Source organism: Amblyraja radiata, chromosome 5, assembly GCF_010909765.2.
Source record: "Amblyraja radiata isolate CabotCenter1 chromosome 5, sAmbRad1.1.pri, whole genome shotgun sequence".
NCBI classification, from domain to species: Eukaryota; Metazoa; Chordata; class Chondrichthyes; order Rajiformes; family Rajidae; genus Amblyraja; species Amblyraja radiata.
Genome location: NC_045960.1, coordinates 39,159,123 through 39,181,082, shown reverse-complemented (window position 1 = coordinate 39,181,082; position 21,960 = coordinate 39,159,123). Strand labels below are relative to the sequence as shown.

The 21,960-nt window shown below is 42.7% G+C and overlaps 1 protein-coding gene across 1 annotated transcript in view; it reads left to right on the top strand.

The window, feature by feature from the left end:
* Positions 1-12,294: 12,294 nt before the first annotated feature.
* The window catches only part of klhl32 (kelch like family member 32), a 152,618-nt gene continuing 142,952 nt past the window's right edge, over positions 12,295-21,960 (top strand). The window contains exon 1 of the mRNA XM_033021048.1: positions 12,295-12,465. Coding sequence (XP_032876939.1) covers positions 12,295-12,465 — 171 coding nt within the window. The remainder of the gene's footprint in view (positions 12,466-21,960) is intronic.

Here is a 21,960-nt window from a genome sequence, read left to right as displayed (position 1 = left end):
CTGCAGTTGTTGCATGGCCCTAGTGAGACCACACCTGGAGTATCGTGTGTTGTTTTGGTCTCCAAATTTGAGGAAGGACATTCTTGCTATTGAGGGAGTGCAGCGTATGTTCACGAGGTTAATTCCCAGGATGGCGGGACTGTCAAATGTTGATAGAATGGAGCGGCTGGGCTTGTATACTCTGGAATTTAGGATGAGGGGGGATCTTATTGAAACATATAAGATTATTAAGGGATTGGACATGCTAGAGGCAGGAAACATGTTCCCAATGTTGGGGGAGTCCAGAACTAGGGGCCATAGTTTAAGAATAAGGAGTAGGCCATTTAGAATGGAGATAAATAAATAATTGTTCACCCCCAGAGTTGTGAATCTGTGGAATTCTCTGCCTCAGAAGGCAGTGGAGGCCAATTCTCGGGATGCTTTCAAGAGAGAGTTAGATAGAGTTCTTAAAGATAGCGGAGTCAGGGGATATGCGGAGAAGGCAGAAACGGGGTACTGAATGTGGATGATCAGCCATGATCACAGTGAATGGCGGTGCTGGCTCGAAGGGCCAAATGACCTACTCCTGCACCTATTGTCTATTGTTATCCTACTTTTACATTCACTCCCTACACAGACCAGGGACAATTTACATATTAACGATTATTTTTTTTTTTTTTTATAATATTATTTTATTGTATTAACATACAAACTCATACTTTTTGGGGATGTGAGGAGAAACCAGATCACAGAGGAAACACACGTGGTCACAAGGAGAACGTGCAAGCTCCACACAAACAGCACCCGAGGATATGATTTAATCTGGGTTTCTGCTGCTGTGAGGCAGCATCTCGGCCAACTGCGTCACTGTGCTGCCCACTGTGATAGGGACAGGGAAGCTAAATTGTGATTGGTATTGTGTTCCAAGTGCTGAAAATGTCAAAATGATGCATAGAATGTAGAGGCTGGTGATTGGAGGTGTTGTCGCCTGCTAACCATGAACGAAAAATCACAGGTGGGAACTAAAGTAAGCAATGTGATAAACAGGGCAGATGGAAATTTGTAAAATATCCGAATATATTTGCAAAATCCTATTAGTATTGGTACTTAAACATGTTTCCGAAAAGTATTGGAAAATTACCCGAGCATTTCCTTCATTCAATGTAATCATGTTTTCTCAGAAGATAAAGCATTATCTTTTGGAGATCTTGCTCCTCTCAGTCTCCTGGACTTGAGTTTATGGGATTTGTATAGATTTACAATTCCAGGAAAACACTTTTTTTTAATTCTGTGGATTTAAATTCACAGAATGTAGCTTAAAGCTGCTTTGCTCTGATCTGTACAGTGTCGTGTGCTTTGGATTAGTTGAACATTATATAACTTAGCATTCCCATAAAGGAAGGAGCTAGTGGTTTACATGCAGGTGCCAATCTAGAAGTAACTTTTAAACATAAACTACAATGAAATAATAATATACTTCCATATTCTCTTGTTAAAACACTTTGTGGCCTTGGAAATGTGGGCCAAGGGCTACCAAAATCCAGTTTGCCAGCTGGTCAGCAGTCAGCTTTCTGAATTGTTCCTACATGCCTCAATGTGTTCATTATTAAAGGTGTACCATGACATAAATAGTTACCTATTGGCTGACAATATGAATGCAGTATAATTAATTCCTTTGTGCCTATCCATGTCCTCAAGGCTTGCTGCCTGACCCGTTGAGTTACTCCAGCATTTTGTATCATGCCCTTAATGTTGGTTTGCGTGTGAATTGATTCCAATATGGTGGTGAGCGAACACATTTGCATTGTAATTCACTATGGTTGTTATATTGTACAGGAAGGACACTGGTCCATGAGCCACGATTTCTCGCCCACCACAACCTCACGGTCCTTCCAGACAGAGTAGACTCTTCTCAATGTTAGTTCGTGGGCAGTGCTAATTTCTGCCAAACTGCAACTCCACGTGCCAATTGCAGTTCCATGTTCCTTTTGAGGGTTTTCCTAGATGTTGCATAGTTGAAGCAAGGCAGCAACTCTACCGCTGTGTCACTGTGCCGCCCATTAATGTGCAAAAATACTGATGGAGGTTGCTGTCAGATAAGCGATGGGGACTGGCTGTGTTGAATAGTATATAAAGCCAGTGTTGCAGTTAGTGGCTGGTGGTTGATTCATTGACCAGGACCACTCCTGTGGTGGTTGAACTTGCAACACTGTATCCAGGATTTTGGCCTTGACTCCTATCATTGATCTCAAAGATTGTTGAGGGTTTGGACACGCTAGAGGCAGGAAACATGTTCCCGATGTTGAGGGAGTCCAGAACCAGGGGCCACAGTCTAAGAATAAGGAATAAGCCTTATGTACTAGAAAGCAAACTTACTGGTATAAAATCAACTTTTCAAATGAATATACTTGACGAGATATGATTTCTGTGTCTGAGCAAATAACTTCCCAAAGCCAACATTTACTTTGGTAACAGCCCATTGTCATTCAGAAAATAGATTAAATTGGAATAACTTCTTTGGTCAGCAGGTACATTTTGAAAAGGCTAGGATGCAAATATATTTGAGGCAGTGAAGAGCATTTTTGATATAAAGAGTTATGTTTTAATGCAGCTAAAATTCATATTTTGTGTGGGCGTTTTCATAATCCAATGAATTGTGGCATGCATAATGTTTGATCTAGTGTGTATATTCCTGTAAGAGGATTATGTTGGGGAAAGATGTTATTTTGCTCAATATCTTATGAAAACATTGAAGTCTGGAGAGCATTTTGCACAATACTTAAAATTGACAATGTTGCTGTTCAATAATTTGCATGATAACAAAGTTTTAAAACCTACTCTGAATCACCAAACTGTATTGCAGCATAATTGTACAATTTCTTTCCATTAAACTGTGATCTTTGATTATCTTGGATGTGGTGTTAATCATGAATATTATAAGACAGCTTTTATAACATAAAATACCTATTGTGAGGTGTCCACCTTTGGCTACTTTTAAACACGTAAAACAAATATATAACGGATTCAATGTACTTTGTCCTCAAGGCATGCCTACTTAGTAGAAGTTCTCCTCTTTTCAGGAGTTCTGTGAGACCTTCTTCACAGCTCCCCCTCTGATTACGGCTGTCCTCCTGCTCCTCCTGTCTAGCTTTCTCCCACCAGTTAGTCTGAAGAAGGGTCCAGACCCAAAACAACACCTGTCCTTTCTCCAGAAATGCTGTCTGACCCGCTGAGTTACTCCAACACCATGTCTTTTTTGGATAAACTGGATTCTGTTGTTCCTTTTTTTAAAATCCATTTTACTGCTCCATTGCGAAATCTCCTTAAGGTATGCCGACTTTGAAGTTCGCCTCCTTTCTCCAGTGGGAGTTCAGTGCGATCTTCTCTCACTGTTTCCCCTCTGTGATTACTGCTTCTTTCAATCTATCGGTTTTATTCTTACTCTTTTTTTCTTATTTCTTAGTCTTTCTTCCCAGCTTTGCCTCTTCCCCATCCCTGACACCACAATGAATGTTGTTTTCAATTACCTCAATGACTGCTCTTTTTACAATCCATGTTCTCGGGGTATCTAAATCTAAATTGTATTAGTTATTTATGTTATGACATCGGATGGAAGCTGCATACCAAATCTCGTTGCTCTTATGTGCAATGACAATAAAATATATTATTATTATTATTATTATTAAGAAGGGTGCTGACCCAAAAGGTCACCGATCCATGTTCTCCAGAGATGATGCCCGCTGAGTTATTCCAACACTTAGTCTTTCTTTTTGTAAACCAGTACCTGTAATTCCTTGTTTATTATATATATTTTTTAACCATTTAATTGATATTTGCATGTTAGCATTTTTTATCTAAACATAGTTTTGAAATGTCTAATGCCAGTGTGCCCGTGACGTTTTGTTAGGGAACACAGGTTACATATTGCGTGCCTGAACATAAGCTTGGCAATAAACATCCATTACAAGCCTACAGACTCCCACTGCTACCTCAACTATACTTCGCAACCTGCCTCCTGTGTGCATGTCATTCTAGTCTGCATGTTTCTCTGCCTCCATTGTACCTGCCCTGACAATGAGACTTTACATACCGGTGCTTCATAAAATATTTCCCTGTTTGAATTGTGACTTCCCCTCTACCATAGTTGATTAGAGCGCTTGACCTCAGCTCGTGTTTTTCCAAGACTCTACTGTCACCCTGCAATGCAAATTAAATACCATCGTGGCTCCTTGATCCTCTCATCCATCTGCACCAACTAATCCCCTTCTTACGATATTTCAGTTTAGTTTATTGTCACATGTAGCGAGGTACAGTGAAAAGCTTTTATTTGCATGCTAACCAGTCAGCGGAAAGACAATACATAATTACAGTTGTGCTCTTTACAGTGTATACTGTAGATACATACATGTAGGGAATAATGTTCAGTGCAAATTAAAGCCAGTAAAGTCCGATCAAAGATAGTTTGAGGCTCACCAATGAGGTAGATAGTAGTTCAGGACTGCTCTCTAGTTGTTGGTAGGATGATTCAGTTGCCTGACAACAGCTGGGAAGAAACTGTTCATGAATCTGGAGGTGTGCGTTTTCCCATTTCTATACATATTTTTCCATGCAACCATTGGTGATATAATACCTGTCCATACATCTATTCCCTGTTTGCCACACAAGATCCCAACCATTCCTACCAGGAGAAGTGATGATTCACTTGCAGTTCTTGCGCACTGCATTCATTGTTCACAATTGTAGATTAGTGGTTCATGCTATGAGTCATGCATTTGTAGTTACGTCCACAAGCTTGTTAGTGGCGCAGTCTGCTGCATTCCGTTAGTCTTAAAGTGAACTCTTAAGTGAGAAGTTGTATTGCTTGTACCCAATAAACTCTATGTAACCTGATATGGCGTGAGGCCACTGTTATTATAAGGACTACAAATCGACAACAATGTGATTTCTGTTCTGTTCCATGCCACTTCAATTCTCCATCAAGATTAACCTGTCTTATCAGATGGTTTCCTGTATTGTGTTATTGAGATTTGACTTAAACATAAGGAACTACACCTTGTTCTTTACCGGGGGACTTTGAATTAATTGTACTCTGTGTTGAATTCAACAGCTTCAGGTAATGCTCCCACTGTCTTGCTTGTGCTCTTGTGCCCTCATGTTGTCCATCTCTCTCTTTATCACGTCCCCCTCTCTTATCAGAACTGGCTAGTTCTTTTAAAGGTCATCCATTTTATCATGGTCTCTCTCCGCCTCCCCCTCCCCCCCCCCCTCCGTCTCCCTCTCTCTCTTTCTGTGTTTCTCTGTCTTTCTCCCCCCTTGCCTCACAGTTTTTAATTTCCTTTATTCATGCTGTTTCTTTTCGACAGTCCTTAATAACCCATTAGCCAGATTGCTTCATCAACAGCTTACCTGCAAGGTAACCCTATGCTGACCTAAGCCGAGATCTTCACATTCTTCCATGCAACCCTCCCCCACCTTGTCTGCACCTTAAAACCAACACATATACTCTCTTTTCTCCCACTTCTGAACGAGCTTCTGTGACCTGAGACAGTAACTCTGTTCTAGTTTTCTACAGATGCTGCCCAATCTGCTGAGTGATTCTTGCATTTTCTGTTTTCTTCACATTTAAAACGCTTTCTTACTATGTGGAATTTTGGATTACAGTCTGGAGCAGTGGCCTTTTGGCAGAGTGTTTTGGACCAGTTGAAATCTTGAATCTTCTAAACTTCATCGGTAATATGTATTATGTTTGTTAAATTTCTTTTTTATTTTTTGCTTACAATACGTGTAAAACTAGAGGACTTCAGACTTAATGTATAAAACAGTGACAAATAGGTTCTGGTGGTGTTGTTGAATGTTATTGAATTAGATATTGAATGGCAGGATTTATATAAATGATGGTCAGTGTGGAATCAGGGGGGAAAGCGCTTGATTTGTGCTGTTCCTTTTTAAGATTCTCTAACAATCCCAATTAAGTTTCTTGTGTTGCTAAATTGCTTTGTATTAAGGTTAATGGTCCAATTGTACTTTATTGTCACATGTACCCAAGTATAGTTCAATGATAATCCTGCTGTACATCAGGCAAATCATTCTAAGTACAAGAGTGTAAGAGAGTGCACCATACTGAGTCCGTACATAAGATCCATCACATTTTAGGCTATGATTAATTTTTAACATTTGCTCAAGTGTACAACATGCAAAGTTTGGTTACATTTCAACCATGAACTTGTTCAAGAGTGGGCACATGACCATGTACCTTACTTCCTGGTCAATAGACAATAGGTGCAGGAGTAAGCCATTCGGCCCTTCGAGCCAAAGATCACTATTCAGAGCCGCTATTCATTGTGTTCATGGCTGATCATCCATAACCAGTACCCAGTTCCTGCCTTCTCCCCATATCCCATGACTCCACTATCTTTAAGAGCTCCATCTAACTCTCTCTTGAAAGCAAATCCTCTGCATATTATTACAAAATGTCCTATAAATCAGAAGCACTATACTTGCCTAGCAACAAATGTTTAGAGCTTCGTGGTTGATCTATCTTTCCCTTTCAACCCCATTCTCCTGTTTCTCCCCATTGTTTCCCTTCCATCTTCACCCCCCCCCCCCCCCCCCCCACAACCACACCGTTTCTCTACTAGGGATAGCGCAGCCAGCATTTTGTGACAGTGAGCCAAGGTGGAATAGGTAATGCGGCATCAGGGATGACAGCGGGTTCGGCAGTGATCACACCAACGCTCGCCGTAGGGTGAGCTTGCATATGTATGTTATTTACAGTAGTAAGAAAGTCCGGGACTAAATGGGGCCACTGTCCCTCACCATCAGGGTGCATGTGTAGAACCACTGTCGACCTTAGTCTTGTCCCGGCAGCTCAATCCTGGTCTTTGATGGAGGAGGCATTGTGATCTTGGGCTACTTCCTGCAGTTCTCCTTTGCCTCAAGGGGCTATGCTGGCGGTCTCTGGATTACCCAGGTGGCTCAGTCTTTGCCTTTGCCTGTGTGTATGTGTGTTTATGTGTGTGTATATATATATATGTGTATATATATATATGTGTATATAATATATATATATACGCAGCAGTGACGTGCGGTCAGGGGAGGCAGAGCCTCACCTGTCATACTCCCTATGAAAATAGCTGTAAAGAAAAGTAAAGAAAAATAATAATAAAATAAAATAAATATAAGGATTTTCCACTGATCTGTTATAAATGTCATTTCTATATGAATCTAATCATTTTTTATAGTCAAATTTGCACAGCTCCGCTGCAAATACAGGGAGAGATGAGAGGTGAGGCAGCGACGAGCTGAGCCTCCTCTCAGATTGCGCAACCCCTCAGAAACTGTATGGAGCACAGGCAATAAGTGTGTACCTGTTACTATCTCCCTGTATGTCACCAATGTAATGTTTTTAAACCCTTCATTACTTATCCTCACCTTCCATAGTCCAGGTAGCTTATTTCTCGTATAAATATAGTAAATTTAGGCTCGCTGGTCTCGTCATAAAACTGCAATTAAAAAGGACCAGCCCAGGCAGCGATTACATCTGCCTCACTGAGGGGGCGTGTCTTGACCCCAGTGGAGGGAGAGCGAGCGTCAATTACGTAGACTCAGCCCATGTAATTGATGCTACCTCACTCTCCCTCCACGTTAGCTAGCTGCAGCAGCGGCGGCGCAGCACTGGATTCCACCGCTGGAGGCGCTGACTTTCCAGCTGCGGGCAGCACTGACTGCTAGGTTGATTCGTTAATTTGTAGCGGCTTATTCGGAGACTCTGGGCCGCTAAGAGCTCCCAATTGGGCCCCACGCCTAAGGGAGCCCTGCGCTGGAGTAATGTATGCTCGGGTAGATCTACCCCGGGTGGAGGGGGGGAGAGAGGGATGGAGAGAGAGTGGAGGGGTGGAGGGGGAAGCAAGGGGTGGACAGGGAGGGGGAATGGAGAAGGGGGAGAGGGGAAGGTGGGTCGTTCCCTCACGGTCCAGGGGCAACGCTTCCGCCCCTCCAGTCGCCGTGCTTCACGCACACAGCCCCTCCTCCTCCCCTCTCTCTCCCCGGGGAGATGCGGTGATCAATACAGGGAGGGCCAGGTCACTGATACTAGCCAGTGCCTCCCCAGCCATTGACCTCACCGCACGTCACCGATACGCAGTCCCTCATTGTTCGTGAACAAGAAAAGGCACTGGCATCATTGGCTTACCACAGTCTTAGTCTCAGTAGAGGCGCTGGCTGTCTAGGGCTTCTTCTCAGCAGCTCAGTGTTGACCACACAGTGGAGCTGGCGGTCTTCCCAGTGTCTCAGTCTTCCTCAAACCTGGGAGATGGAGGGTGAGCTGTCACAGCAGATAGGCTGCAGATATATTCGGAGCATGTTGAACGTTTTTAGTTTATTGGTTTATTATCTGTGATACAGTGGGGAAAAAAACTTTGTGTGCTATCTCGTCAAAAACATGCTTTGTATGAGTACAAGCTAGTCATACACATAGTACAACAGATAGTGCAAAGAGAAAAAAAACAGAATGTAAAACATAGTATTACAGGACCAACAACATTATAGTCACATAGAGAGTACAATTTTTTTTTTAAAGTGCAGTGTCTGCAATGAGTTAGGTTGGGAAATTAGGACTGCACCCTAAATTTATGTAAGGGCCGTTCAATAGTCTGGATGAAGCTGTTCCTGAATCTGGTGGTACATGCTTTCAAACTTTTGTATATTTTACCTAATGGGAGAGGGTAGAGAAGAGAATGACTAGGGTGCACTTTGTCCTGTAAATTGTGAGTGTAGTGTGATAATCCGACATAACTGGAAAATGGTGAAAGAGATAGATGTATCAAGGGAATGGAAGGTATGGGCACGAAATGCAGAACATTTGATGGGAATTTGGAAAGAGTCCCTGTAATTAGAATTGTAAATTAGAACAGCGACACTGAGCTTGGCAGTGGTTGAAAGATCTGAGAGACGGATGATGCACTTCACTGTATCAAAGGCTGGAGTGATCAAGGAGGAATCTTGCACCCTGCAAACTCAGCATGTTGTTTGGAGTCGGGCTGCTTTTGTGTTGAGACGACACTAGAAACCAGATCAGAAAGATTCACGTCAGGAGTGAGGTTGAGACGATAAATTATATTTAAAGAAACCTGAGGCAATCACCCGGATTGTTTTAGCCTCTGAAGAAGGGTCTCGACCTGAAAAGTCACCCATTCCTTCTCTCCAGAGATGCTGCCTGTCCCTTTGAGTTACTCCAGCATCTGCAGTTCTTTACTACACGCTTTTTTTAGTCTCTGTCGTATGAGCCTCTGAACTAGATTTTCTATGTTGTTAAAATTACATAACTACATGCTTTATATAATTAGTAAATTGATTTTGTCTATGACACTTACCAAACTTGAATAAGTAGGGATGCGGAAAGAAAATAAAAAGTTTACGTTTCTCATTTGCAGAGTTGAAAAAGCAATTTTAATTCTGTTCAGTATTCACGTTGCAATTAGCCTGAAAGGGGCAACATGTCATTTTAGTGCCATAATATATTTTAATTTTTAAATTTCAGGCTTTTAAAAACAGTATTATCCAACTTGCTGTCAATAACGACTCAGAAGACCAGTTGCTTTTCCAAGCTCGGAAGTGCTACAAGCATTGGCAAACTACCATCTTCGAATTCATCAGAAACTGTGGATGCTTGCCGTTGGTTCCATCCCCTGCCAAGGCAGTAACTTAGGCTACCGGATTGTTCCGACCTCTGCTTTCAGTGGTATTTTTCAATTCATCATCTGAAGAAGGGTCTCAATCCGAAACATCACCCATTCCTTCTCTCCAGAGATGCTGCCTGTCCCGCTGAGTTACTCCAGGTTTTTGTGTCTATCATCTCTATCTATTATTCATGTCCCATTATTTCGCTCAAGAAATGCTTTCCTTAAACAGAAAAGAAGCAAGCCACCAAGTCACTTTGTGTAGGAAGGAACTGCTGATGCTGGTTTAAACCAAAGATAGACGCAAAAGGTATAGGTGACCTTTCGGGTCGAGGCCCTTTAAGCGCCAGGGGGAAAGGGAAATGAGACGGTGATATTATGAGATATATAACATGAGATATATATGAATGAAAGATATGCAACAAAGTAAACGATGATCAAGGAAATGGTCCATTGCTGGATGTGGATTATGTGATAATGAGTTATACAGACAATGAAACTCACCAGGCCAACTGAAACTAGTACAACGACTAGGGTGGGGGGAGGGACGGAGAGAGAGCATGTAAGATTACTTAAAGTTAGAGAAATCAAAATTAATACCGCTGGGTTGCAAGCTGCCCAAGCGAAATATGAGATGCTGTTCCTCCAATTTGCGTTTGGCCTCACACTGACAATGGAAGAGGCCCAGGACCGAAAGGTCAGTATGGGATTTAATGTGTTTGGGAATGTTTTGGGAGTTTGCCTTGGCCAATGTGATCTCCCAGTTGTCAACAATGGACTGTTTCCTTGATCATTGTTACTAGTTTGCATATCTTTAATTCATTTGTTCTACAGTATTATCGCTCTAAATCACAACCTATATCTCTCGTTTCCCTTTCCCCTTACCCTCAATCCAAAATGTCACCTGTTCCTATTCTCCAGAAATGCTGCCTTACCCGCTGAATTACTCCAGCTTTTTGTGTCTATCACCAATCACTGTCCTGTATACTTGAGTCTCGCTTGGTATTTACAGGAATAACCTACCAGGAATAACATTGTTTCTTTTCATTTCAAAATCTGCCTATCCGGGCAGATTAGTAAATATACCTGAAGACACAGGCTGGATTACATACTAATTTGCTTTGCCAATCATTTATATATGTGTGTATTTCACATAAAACTGCAATTTGTCCAATTTTTCCAAGAGCACCACTACAGTGTTATAAATGGATTTGTTGAACAGGGTAACAATGAGGCATGTAAAGGGCCTGTCCCACGAGCATGCAACTCCATGCGGCAAGCGCGACCTAACGTGGTCGCTTGAGCCGTACGGCCTCGCGGGGCCGGTCCCACTTCGATCGCCGGAGCCGTATGGAGTTGTGCGGAGCTGGTTCCGACATCGCGCGGGGCTCCGAAAAACTGACCGTGTTAAAAAATTCCGCGCGGCAACGGCCTGCCGGCCCACAGCCGCCTCGACGCCGTACGCACAGCCTCGACGGGAACTTCCCGCGGACTTCACTCGAACTTCACGTCACTCACTCAACCTCTGTGCGGCCCCCGCTTCCGGTTTGGTCGCGCTCGCCGCATGCAGGCGCATGCTGATGGGACCGGCCCTGTACGGGGATCACTCGACCTCCGCGCGGCCCCCGCTTCCGGTTTGGTCGCGCTTGCCGCATGCAGGTCGCATGCTCGTGGGACAGGCCCTTAATGCTCGGAAGGTATAGCAGCAATTAATTGTAAATCAGCTGGTATGTAGGTTTTGAAAGATATCTTGTGCAAGAATGAATGTACTGATTCAACAACAAATGTATCTATTTTGTCAGCAAAGTGATTAAACAAAAATGCATCACACATTATAACATGCACAACATAATAGCTGTAGTCACATAATCTTAGTGTAATGCATCCTTTCATTTCCTTTTTTGGTGTTGGATGAATCCATACTTGTACAATTAACTCAAGTCCAGCCTGCTCCTGCTCATGCACTGCTATCCCATTGTTGCATTTTCAGCCGGGATCCCTCTTGCACGTCCGAACATCTTTCACACCGATAGCTTCTGGGTCTGGATTGGATTATGCCGTCTGAAATGTGCTTCAGGTACTGTGCATCTGCCCATTGAGTGCATGTGATGTCACCTTGAACTGGTTGCGTTTAATTCAATTGATAGATTATTGTGTTACATTGCGGAATTGAACCATATTGTCAGCAAATTGCATTGCACAGTTGGGACGATATAGAAAATGTAGTCAGTTGATTTGTTTCTAGTTTCATTTTTAAGCTTCTGATCAAAAGCTTATGTTAAACTCATAAATATAGTTCTAATGCATGCTGTGTACAAAATAACCATGTATTCTCTGCATCACCTCGGGTTCATTTGAAAGGATTTAGTTGTGAGCCAAGCAGTCATGAGATTTCCAAGGCTTTGCTTCTAATCCAGCATGTGAGCCACACTAACTGAATGGTGCTTCCATTGTTTTCCAATTATTTATTAGAGCGGGTGCCTTTTAGTCAATTCAATAGGCTGCTGTTTCTGTTTACTGCGCAGAATTTGAGGCAGGAGATTTTTGTTTTCGTGTGTGAGTGGAGCACACAATTGCTGGTTTGCTTTGGATAAATTTTGCGTGTGACTTCCTTTTGTTTGCTTGCAGCATTCAAGAAATGCTAACGGGTCACAGGCTTTGCCAATCAAAGTCTCACAAGGATGCTGTCCTGGCAGCTCTGAATCAGCAGAGGATTGATGGGATACTCTGTGATGTCATTCTGGTTGCTGAGGATCAAAAATTCCATGCCCACAAGGCAGTGCTGGCAGCGTGCAGTGATTATTTCAGGGTAAGTTGGAGATTGCCTTCATGTTCACACAGGGATTTCAGAAACAATACATCTTATTGATACGTAAAATATTGCACTTATATTTGAAGATTGTTACCTGATCTGTTTTATGGTTTTGTCCTGGGATTAAGCTTTTTGTAAACGTTTGAATATTTTTTTCTTATTTGATCAATTGATATTACAGAAGATGCTTCCTGAAGGTTGAATAGTGAGGACTATAATTGTCAAGTGCAATGCTTGTTTCAAGGTTTGGGAGCGATGGAAATTCATTTGTAAGATTTGTTTTATTTAAACTTCCTACATTTTTTCTGAATGGGGTTTTGAGATGTGCTCCAGAAAGTATCCTGAATCAACTATATTCCTAATTTTGTACACTATGCTGAAACAGGCATTGAAAAGGAATTTTGTTAAGATTGTGGAAGTTACTTTATGTCTTCAACAGAGATTCTCGCCGTTCAAGTTTTTTTTTGTCATTGGTTTTGTGCTTGGTTTGTGGTAGGTGAATGTTTGTGGATGGCTTTGGCATTTGCAAATGTCCCAATATATTCTCAAACTATTAATAAAATTAATGAGTTTAAAATGATTAAAAAAATATATATATTCACAACTCCTGCAGAACTGGGCTATGAGTCGATGCAAAAAAAACAAAATCTTTTTGAATTAATTTAATTTATTTGAATTTATTAATTGGTTTTAATTGTGATCTAATGTTCTTAATGTTTTTTAGAAATAATCAACTCTTTTTAAAATAGTTTGTGAATGTCTTGCAATATTTGCAAATACCAGGTTGACTTAGTACTGGTTCAGTCGACAGATTCCAGCCTCAGTGGGAATACTGTGAAAGTTTGCTCTTTGTCAACAGCGGGCAATAGAACTTTTCAGTGGTAGATTTGCTCCATCAGTGTCAATGCCTATTGCAGATTAACAACATTCCACAGCACATACATATAGGTATAAATGATTTTCTTGTCACCTTCATATTTCATTTTGATGAATAGGGAATAAATATTTCAAGTATTGGACCAGTGTGTGATGAAGTATTCGGTCACTTGAAAATTCCAATGGATTTTGGATTTTTTGTGGTGTGGAGTCATTTGATGTATGTGCTGGAGGGCATGGACACCAACTTGTATCTGAAGCAGACAGCACCCTAGTTCTACACACAGACCTTTTTTATTCACTGAAAAGATCTCACTTTCTTTGAACATATAACATGTGGTCTATTGCGCATCCTGAAGATACCAAATCTTTTTTTTTCATGACCATCTTACCATTAATCAGTCTATTTATAAAGTTTATAAGAATTTATGGTCAATGTTTAACATTTGCAAAGATTGCTCAATACCCAGAACAATGCTGGGTTGTGATTCAAGATTACAGAATTAACATATAAGATAAAATCAGCTCCTGAACATTGTGATTATTGTAACCTTGCCTCAGCGTGCTGTTTTGTACTTCAGACTTAGTTTTAGTTTGACCTAATTACAATCTTACTTTATAGTTCCCTTACTTATGATGGACTCATCATATATTTAGCTTATGGATTTAAAAATGAATCTATATTCCTTTTCATTACCATTGCAAATTCCTGGGTGGCACAGTGGTGCAGCTGCGCCTCGCAGCGCCAGAGACACAGGTTTGAATCTGACCTTGGGTGCTGTCTGTGTGGAGTTTGCAGGTTCTCTCTGTGACCTTGTGGCTTTTTCTGGGTGCTCTGGTTTTTTTCCCCACATCCCAAAGATGCGCAATTTGTCAGTTAATTGGCCTCTGTAAATTGCCTCTCGTGTGTAGGGAGTGAATGTGAACATGGGATAATATAGGACTAATGTGAATATGAGATTGATGGTTGGCATGGACACAGGGGTGAAAGAAAAGGGGAGAGTGTGGTGGGAGAGGGAGGGAGTTGGTTTTCCCAGGAATGATGCTGGGGAACTACTTGCTAAACCACCATTGGTTTAATATCTTGCAGGTCCTGAAGTCACGTTGTTTTCCATAGGATGAAATGGCTGCAGATTGAAGGGTGACCACAATGGTAATTTCCTTCTACCTACCGAGGGAATTCACCTCCATCATCCTGACCGCGGTCTACATCCCACCCCAATCAGACGTTCGTCTGGCACTGGAGGAGCTGCACGCCGTGGTCAACAAACACCAGACGTCTTACCCCGAGGCGTTTACCACCATTGCTGGGGACTTCAACAAAGCAAACCTCAAGAAATCGCTCCCTAACTTCCACCAACATGTCTCCTGCTGCACCAGAGGACCTAACACCCTCGACCACTGCTACACCACCATCAAGGATGCCTATCGCTCTATCCTTCGCCCTCACTTCGGTGAATCCGACTATACTGTGGTGTTGCTTCTTCCTGCCTACAGGCAGCAATTAAAGAGCGCACCCCTAGAGATGAGGACGGTACAGAGCTGGTTTGGGGGGGGGGGGGGGGGGGGGGGGGGAGAACAGGTCTCCAAACAGACTCCAAACAGATCCAGGACTGTTTGGAGTCTGTAGACTGGGCAATGTTCAGGGACTTGAATGAATACACCACAGTCGTTACAGACTTCATAAAGGAATGTGTGGAGGACTGCATCCCGACCAAAACCTTCCGAGTGTTTCCCAATCAGAAGCCTTGGATTAACTATGAGATCCGCACTCTTCTGAAGTCCAGACACTAAGCATTCATGTTTGAAGATACTGAGGATTACAAGAAGACTAGATAAGGCCAAAAGGGACATCTGCTCCAAGCTGGAGGATGAGACAGATGTTCGGCAGCTGTGGCGGGGCCTGAATGCAATCACCTCCTACAACGCGAAATCAGGAGGCAGCACACATGTCAGCGAAACATTACTCCCTGACGAGCTCAATGCGTTTTACGCACGCTTTGATAGGGAGAACAGTGATGTGCCTTCCCGAGCCCCCATTCGCTGCGATAGTATTTTGGTCACAGTCACAGAGGTCGATGTCAGGAAATCCTTTAGAGGGGTAAACCCTCGGAAAGCGCCTGGTCCTGATGGCATACTCGGTCGTGTTCTAAAAACCTGTGCGGACCAACTGGCTGGAGTTTTTACGGACATTTTCAACCTCTCATTTCTGAGGTCTGAGGTTCCCACCTGCTTTAAAAGGGCATCAATTATACCGGTGCCCAAGAAGAGCAAGGTGACGTGCCTCAATGACTATCGACCAGTGGCACTACCGTAGGTGGTGATGAAGTGCGTTGAGAGGCTGATCATGGCGCAATTCATCCCCTACCTCAACATAAACCTGGACCCACTGCAGTTCGCTTACTGCCACAACAGATCAACAGTGGATGCGATCTCACTGGCTCTCCACTCCACTCTGGACCACTTGAACAACAAAAACTCATATGTCAGGCTGTTATTCATTGACTACAGCTCGGCATTTAATAAAATCATCCCCTCGAAGCTGGTTACCAAACCCTCAGAACTGGGTCTCTGCAATTGGATCCTCGACTTCCTCATTCACAGACCACACTCAGTTCGTATTGGTGGAAATGTGTCAACGCGATAACAATCAGCACGGGAGCACCTCAAGGCTGCGTGCTCAGCCCCCTGCTATTCTCAATCTATACTCATGACTGCATAGCCGGTCATAATGTGAACTCCATCATCAAGTTCGCTGACGACACCACTGTTGTGGGACGTATCACTGATGGAGATGAGTCAGAGTATAGAAGGGAGATCGACCGTTTGACCAAATGGTGCCAGCACAATAACCTAGCTCTCAACACCAGCAAAACCAAGGAACTGAGTGTGGACTTTGGAAGGGGTAGGATGGGGACCCACAGTCCCGTTTATATCAACGGGTCGATGGTGGAGAGGGTCAAGAGCTTCAAATTCCTGGGCGTGCATATCTCTGAAGATCTCTCCTGGTCCGAGAACACTGATGCAATTATAAAGAAAGCTCATCAGCGCCTCTATTCTGAGAAGATTACGGAGAGTCGGTATGTCAAGGAGGACTCTCTCGAACTTCTACAGGTGCACAGTAGAGAGCATGCTGACCGGTTGCATCATGGCTTGGTTCGGCACCTTGAGCGCCCAGGATCGGAAAAAAACTGCAAAAAGTTGTCAACACTGCCCAGTCCATCATCGGCTCTGACCTCCCTCCCATACATAGTTGCTGCCTCAAAAAGTCTGCCAGCATCATCAAGGATCCACACCATCCTGGCCACTCACTCATCTCCCCACTGCCTTCAGGTAGAAGGTACAGGAGCCTGAAATCTGCAACATCCAGATTCAGGAATAGCTACTTCCCTACAGCCATCAGGCTATTAAACGCAACTCAAACAAAACTGATCATTAATAGCCCATTGCACTTTATCTGTTTATTTATGTGTGTATATATATATTCATTGGTATATAGACAAACTGATCTGTTCTGAATTTATTTATGCCTACTATATTCTGTTGTGTTGAAGCAAAGTAAGAATTTCATTGTCCTATCTGGGAGACATGACAATAAACTCTCTTGAATCTTGAATCATCCTTCCAAATTCCAGAATATACAAGCCCAGCCGCTTCATTCTCTCAGCATATGAGTCCTGCCATCCCGTAAACCTACCCTGCATTCCCTCAATAGCAAGAATGTCCTTCCTCAAATTAGGGGACCAAAACTGCACACAATACTCCAGGTGTGGTCTCACTAGGGCCCTGTACAACTGCAGAAGAACTTCTTTGCCCCTATACTCAACTCCCCTTGTTATGAAGGTCAACATGCCATTCGCTTTCATCACTGCCTGCTGTACCTGCACGCTTACTTTCATAGAATGGTGTACAAAGACTCCCAGATCCTGTTGTACTTCCCCTTTTCCCAACTTGACGCCATTTAGATAATAATCTGCCTTCCAGTTTTTGCTACCAAAGTGGATAACCTCACAATTATCCACATTAAACTGCATCTGCCATGCATCTGCCCACTCACCCAACCTGTCCAAGTCACCCTGCATTCTCATAGCATCCTCCTCACAGTTCACACTGCCACCCAGCTTTGTGTCATCTGCAAATTTACTAATGTTACTTTAAATCCCTTCATCTAAATCATTGATGTATATTGTAAATAGCTTCGGTCCCAGCACCGAGCCTTGCGGTACCCCACTAGTCACTGCCTACCATTCTGAAAGGGACCCGTTAATCCTTACTCTTTGTTTCCTGTCTGCCAACCAGTTTTCTATCCATGTCAGTACTCTACCCCCAATACCATGTGCCCTAATTTTGCCCACTAATCTCTTATGTGGGACCTTATCAAATGCTTTCTGAAAGTCCAGCTTCACTACATCCACTGGCTCTCCCTTGTCCATTTTCCTAGTTACATCTTGCAGAAGATTAGTCAAGCATGATTTCCCCTTCGTAAATCCATGCTGACTCGGACCGATCCTGTTACTGCTATCCAAATGTGCGGCTATTTCATCTTTTATAATTGACTCCAGCATCTTCCCCACCACCGATGTCAGGCTAACTGGTCTATAATTCCTTGTTTTCTCTCTCCCGCCTTTCTTAAAAAGTGGGATAACATTAGCTACCCTCCAATCCACAGGAACGGATCCTGAGTCTTTAGAACATTGGAAAATTATCACCAATGCATCCACAATTTCTAGAGCCACTTCCTTAAATACCCTGGGATGCAGACCATTTGGCCCTGGGGATTTATGAGCCTTCAGTCCCATCAGTCTACCCATTTCCTGCCTAATGTGGATTTCCGTCAGTTCCTCTGTCAATATGTTGAGTATTTCCGATATGAGTCCATGACTTATTCATGTTTCTGACAGTTGTTTTTTTTTAAATACCTGAGGGTGTTGCTGTTGAGGCCAGAATTTATTGCCTGTCTCTAATTGTGCTGGAGAAGTTGCAGGTGAGCTCTCATTCTAGTGAAGAAAATCCCTTAGTGCTTTTGGACAGGGAGTTCCAGGAGTTTGACACAGAGAGGAAGAAACACCAGCAATGCACTTCCAGTTTAGTTTAGGTTATTGTCACGTGTACCGAGGTACAGTGTAAAGTTTTGTTGCATGCTAACCAGTCAGCGGAAATACAATACACGATTGCAATCGAGGCATTTTTTTGTGTACAGATACTAGGTATGTTACAATACTTACCTTCAGCGGCGCTGCAATTCTGCCACTGGCCGTGTGCGCGATTTTGGCGCCTTTGAGGGGGGGGGCGGGGTTAAAACGCGTTTTTTTTCCTACCTTGTCCTGGATTATATTTGGTTGGAGTGCAAGCTTTTGCTGAAGAATCGTTCCGACGGCCGTTCTGTGTATTTTTTTTTTTTAATCGCCCAACTAGTTCAGCGCTGGAGTCATTTTAAAATCAGCTTCTAAAGCCGTCAACGCCGACAACGGGGACGGATTTCATGTAGGTGACAGGTAAAAGAAAGCCGTTTATTTTTATGTATAAAAGTGGTCCTTAAGATGCCTTTAGTTCACATTTCAAGTTGCGAAATGGTGATTTAGTCCCCATATGAACCGGCATGCCGATATGGGGGTCTAAATCACCGCAAACCGCAACGTTCCAAATGATCGCGTTCCAGAAAAACCCACTCGCAAGATGATTTAAATGGCCATTAATTTACAGGTATTAAACATTAAATTCCTTCCATTTGGCCTATAAATCCATGACAATGAGATTTAAAATTTATGTTATATTGTGAATTCTTGTGTGAATGTTATTTGGACACTTAGGCTATTTAAAAATGTTAATCTATTCTTGAGAAATTGATAGATGTTTAGATCTAGTAATTGAATGTTGTAATTAGCTACAATTAGGTAACTAACAAATTATATGCTTTAATTTCATGTCATCCAAGTAAGATTGTTTCATAGTTGTTTCAGAATGCTTCAATCTATAATAACTGAAAATTTATTTTAGTTCTGTTAATTTTTAAGAAAGTTATGGGCTTTTAAATGTTCTCGATCACAGCTTTTGTGTTGTCAATGGAAAAACAATAGGGAACAAGATGCTGATTTCCTAGTATGAAAATGGCCATAACTTTTTTAATACTGAAGATATGAAAGTGAATTAGGTGACAAATTAAACTTCTTTCTGTGCTTTATCTGATGGGATAAATTACAGACTTGATTTTTAAAATCTCAAAATTTCAAAATCTCAAGCTGACACCCTGGCCAGTCCGCCACTGTGTGGCAATCAAGCAGACTGCTTTGTTTAAAAAAGAACTGCAGTTGCTGGAACAATCGAAAGTAGACAAAAAATGCTGGAGAAACTCAGCAGGTGAGGCAGCATCTATTGAGAGAATGAATAGGCAATGTTTTGGGTCGAGACCCTTCTTCAGACTGGTGCATTGCGAGTCGGCTGTGGAGCCTCGCGGGCTGAAACCTCGCGGATCAGAGGTGGAGCCTTGTGGGTTAACGAGCCTGCGGGCATAGGTGCCCGGGTCGATGGAGCAAGCGGCTGGGGCCTGGGTCGGCACCAGGGAGGCGTCCGGAGAGGACCCAGCAGTGTCACTAGAGAGGTTGGTGCGGTGGTCGATGATGGCACTGACCGATAGAAGAGGACGGACACGTGGAAGTGAGGACGCTGCTGCTGAGGGAAGGAAGGACCCGGCGTGGGGGGACCGTCGTGAGGGAGGGAGAAGAACAATGGGGGAACTGGTGGGGTGGGGGGGGGGGTAATTTGTAACCTTGTTAGCGACCCTTACGGGCGACTATTTGCATACCTTGGGTATGCAAGTAAAGAATTTCAATGTGACTTATCACATGGAGGAATATCTGGAATCTTGTGGCCTTGCTGTTTATATAATGTGGTTTGCAGAAGTCATTTGGTATTATGAAATGACCAATATTCATGAGTTTTATATCTGGTTATTCCACTTCTATGGTTAATTAATAGGATGATTTTGAAATGATCCATTATGCTGAAGAGCTCTTGAGTCCTTTGACATCATAATTTGCTTTTAAGTAGAAAGTATTCTGATCTTTTATTGAATTAATAAAAAAAATAATTTAATGAATAAATTCTGTGTGGCTCTCGTAGTTATTCCTCCAAATAGTATTTGATCTATTCTGAATTTTCTTGATTTCCTGAAGGAAAGGAGACATTTTCAATGAATTTAAGAAGTAAACTCTTATAAGGTTTCACGTAAAAATGATAATTCATTTTGAATTAATCTGCTCAGTTGAAACCCAGTGGTGACATTTACAGTTTCAGAGCACTGCTTGAATCCTTTGTTCAGAGTATTTCATCAATGTCATTGTATTTATCCATCTGATCTTCAATCCTGCTATTATGTGCATTTAGCTTCTCCCTTTCAAAGATGTTAATGAATGAACTATTAACTGATTCCGCTATGAGTTCATTTGATACACCTGCTGCCCTTGAACAATGAAATGAGAATCTACTCTGCCATTACAGAGATGGTAATGGGAAGTATTTACATCGGCTGCAGCCCAATGCAATCAGTGTCAAGTGATTCAAGAATAGCTACAACAACGTCATATTTATTTAACTTCTTCTAGAGTACGGTGGCGCAGCAGTAGAGTTGCTGCCTTACAGCAAATGCAGCGCCGGAGACCCGGGTTCGATCCCGACTATGGGTACTGTCTCTACGGAATTTGTAACTTGACAGGCGCAGGTAGTCGCCTGATAAATCGCCTAAGTGGGACAGGCCCATTACTACTTGTTTATTGGTAAATAGTCAGATAACATAGAAACATAGAAAATAGGTGCAGGAGGAGGCCATTCGGCCCTTCGAGCCAGCACCACCATTCATTGTGATCATGGCTGATTGTCCCCTATCATTAACCCGTGTCTGCCTTCTCCCCATATCCCTTGACTCCACTAACCCCTAGAGCTCTATCTAACTCTCTCTTAAATCCATCCAGTGACTTGGCCTCCATTGCCCTCTGTGGCAGGGAATTCCATAAATTCACAACTCTCTGGATGAAAAAGTTTTTTCTCACCTCAGTCTTAAATGACCTCCCCTTTATTCTAAGACTGTGGCCCCTGGTTCTGGACTCACCCAACATTGGGAAAACTTTTCCTGCATCTAGCTTGTCTAGTCCTTTTATCTATCTATATTACTAAAACTCTGTTCTTGACCGGTTTTGGCCATCTGTGCTGCGATTTCCGAGAGAACGCCGCCACCTACGGCCGTCAATTTTGGCCACCTCGCTCAGAGCCCCCCTCCGCCGTATGTGTGCCGAGGATTCTTCCCGTCGATGAAAAATGACAGATATATTAATGTTTTTACAAAATTCTCCATTCTCTCTGCTGCTCCTGCTGGTGGGAGGGGGAGGGACTATAAAACCAGGAAGTGGCGTGCCTCAATTAATCTCTGCAAGCTGGAGCTCTGTCAATTAGTCTCTGTCACTCTGAGCTCTGAATGACATTGAACAAATGTCTACAGCACTGTGAGTGAGTACTCTTAATTTGGTTTGAAAATGAAAATATAGATAGTTTGAAGTAAAAAAGCACTGCCTGCAAATGGTTGTTTGGATTGGGTTGAGTAAAAAAGGCACTCTCTCTCTCTCT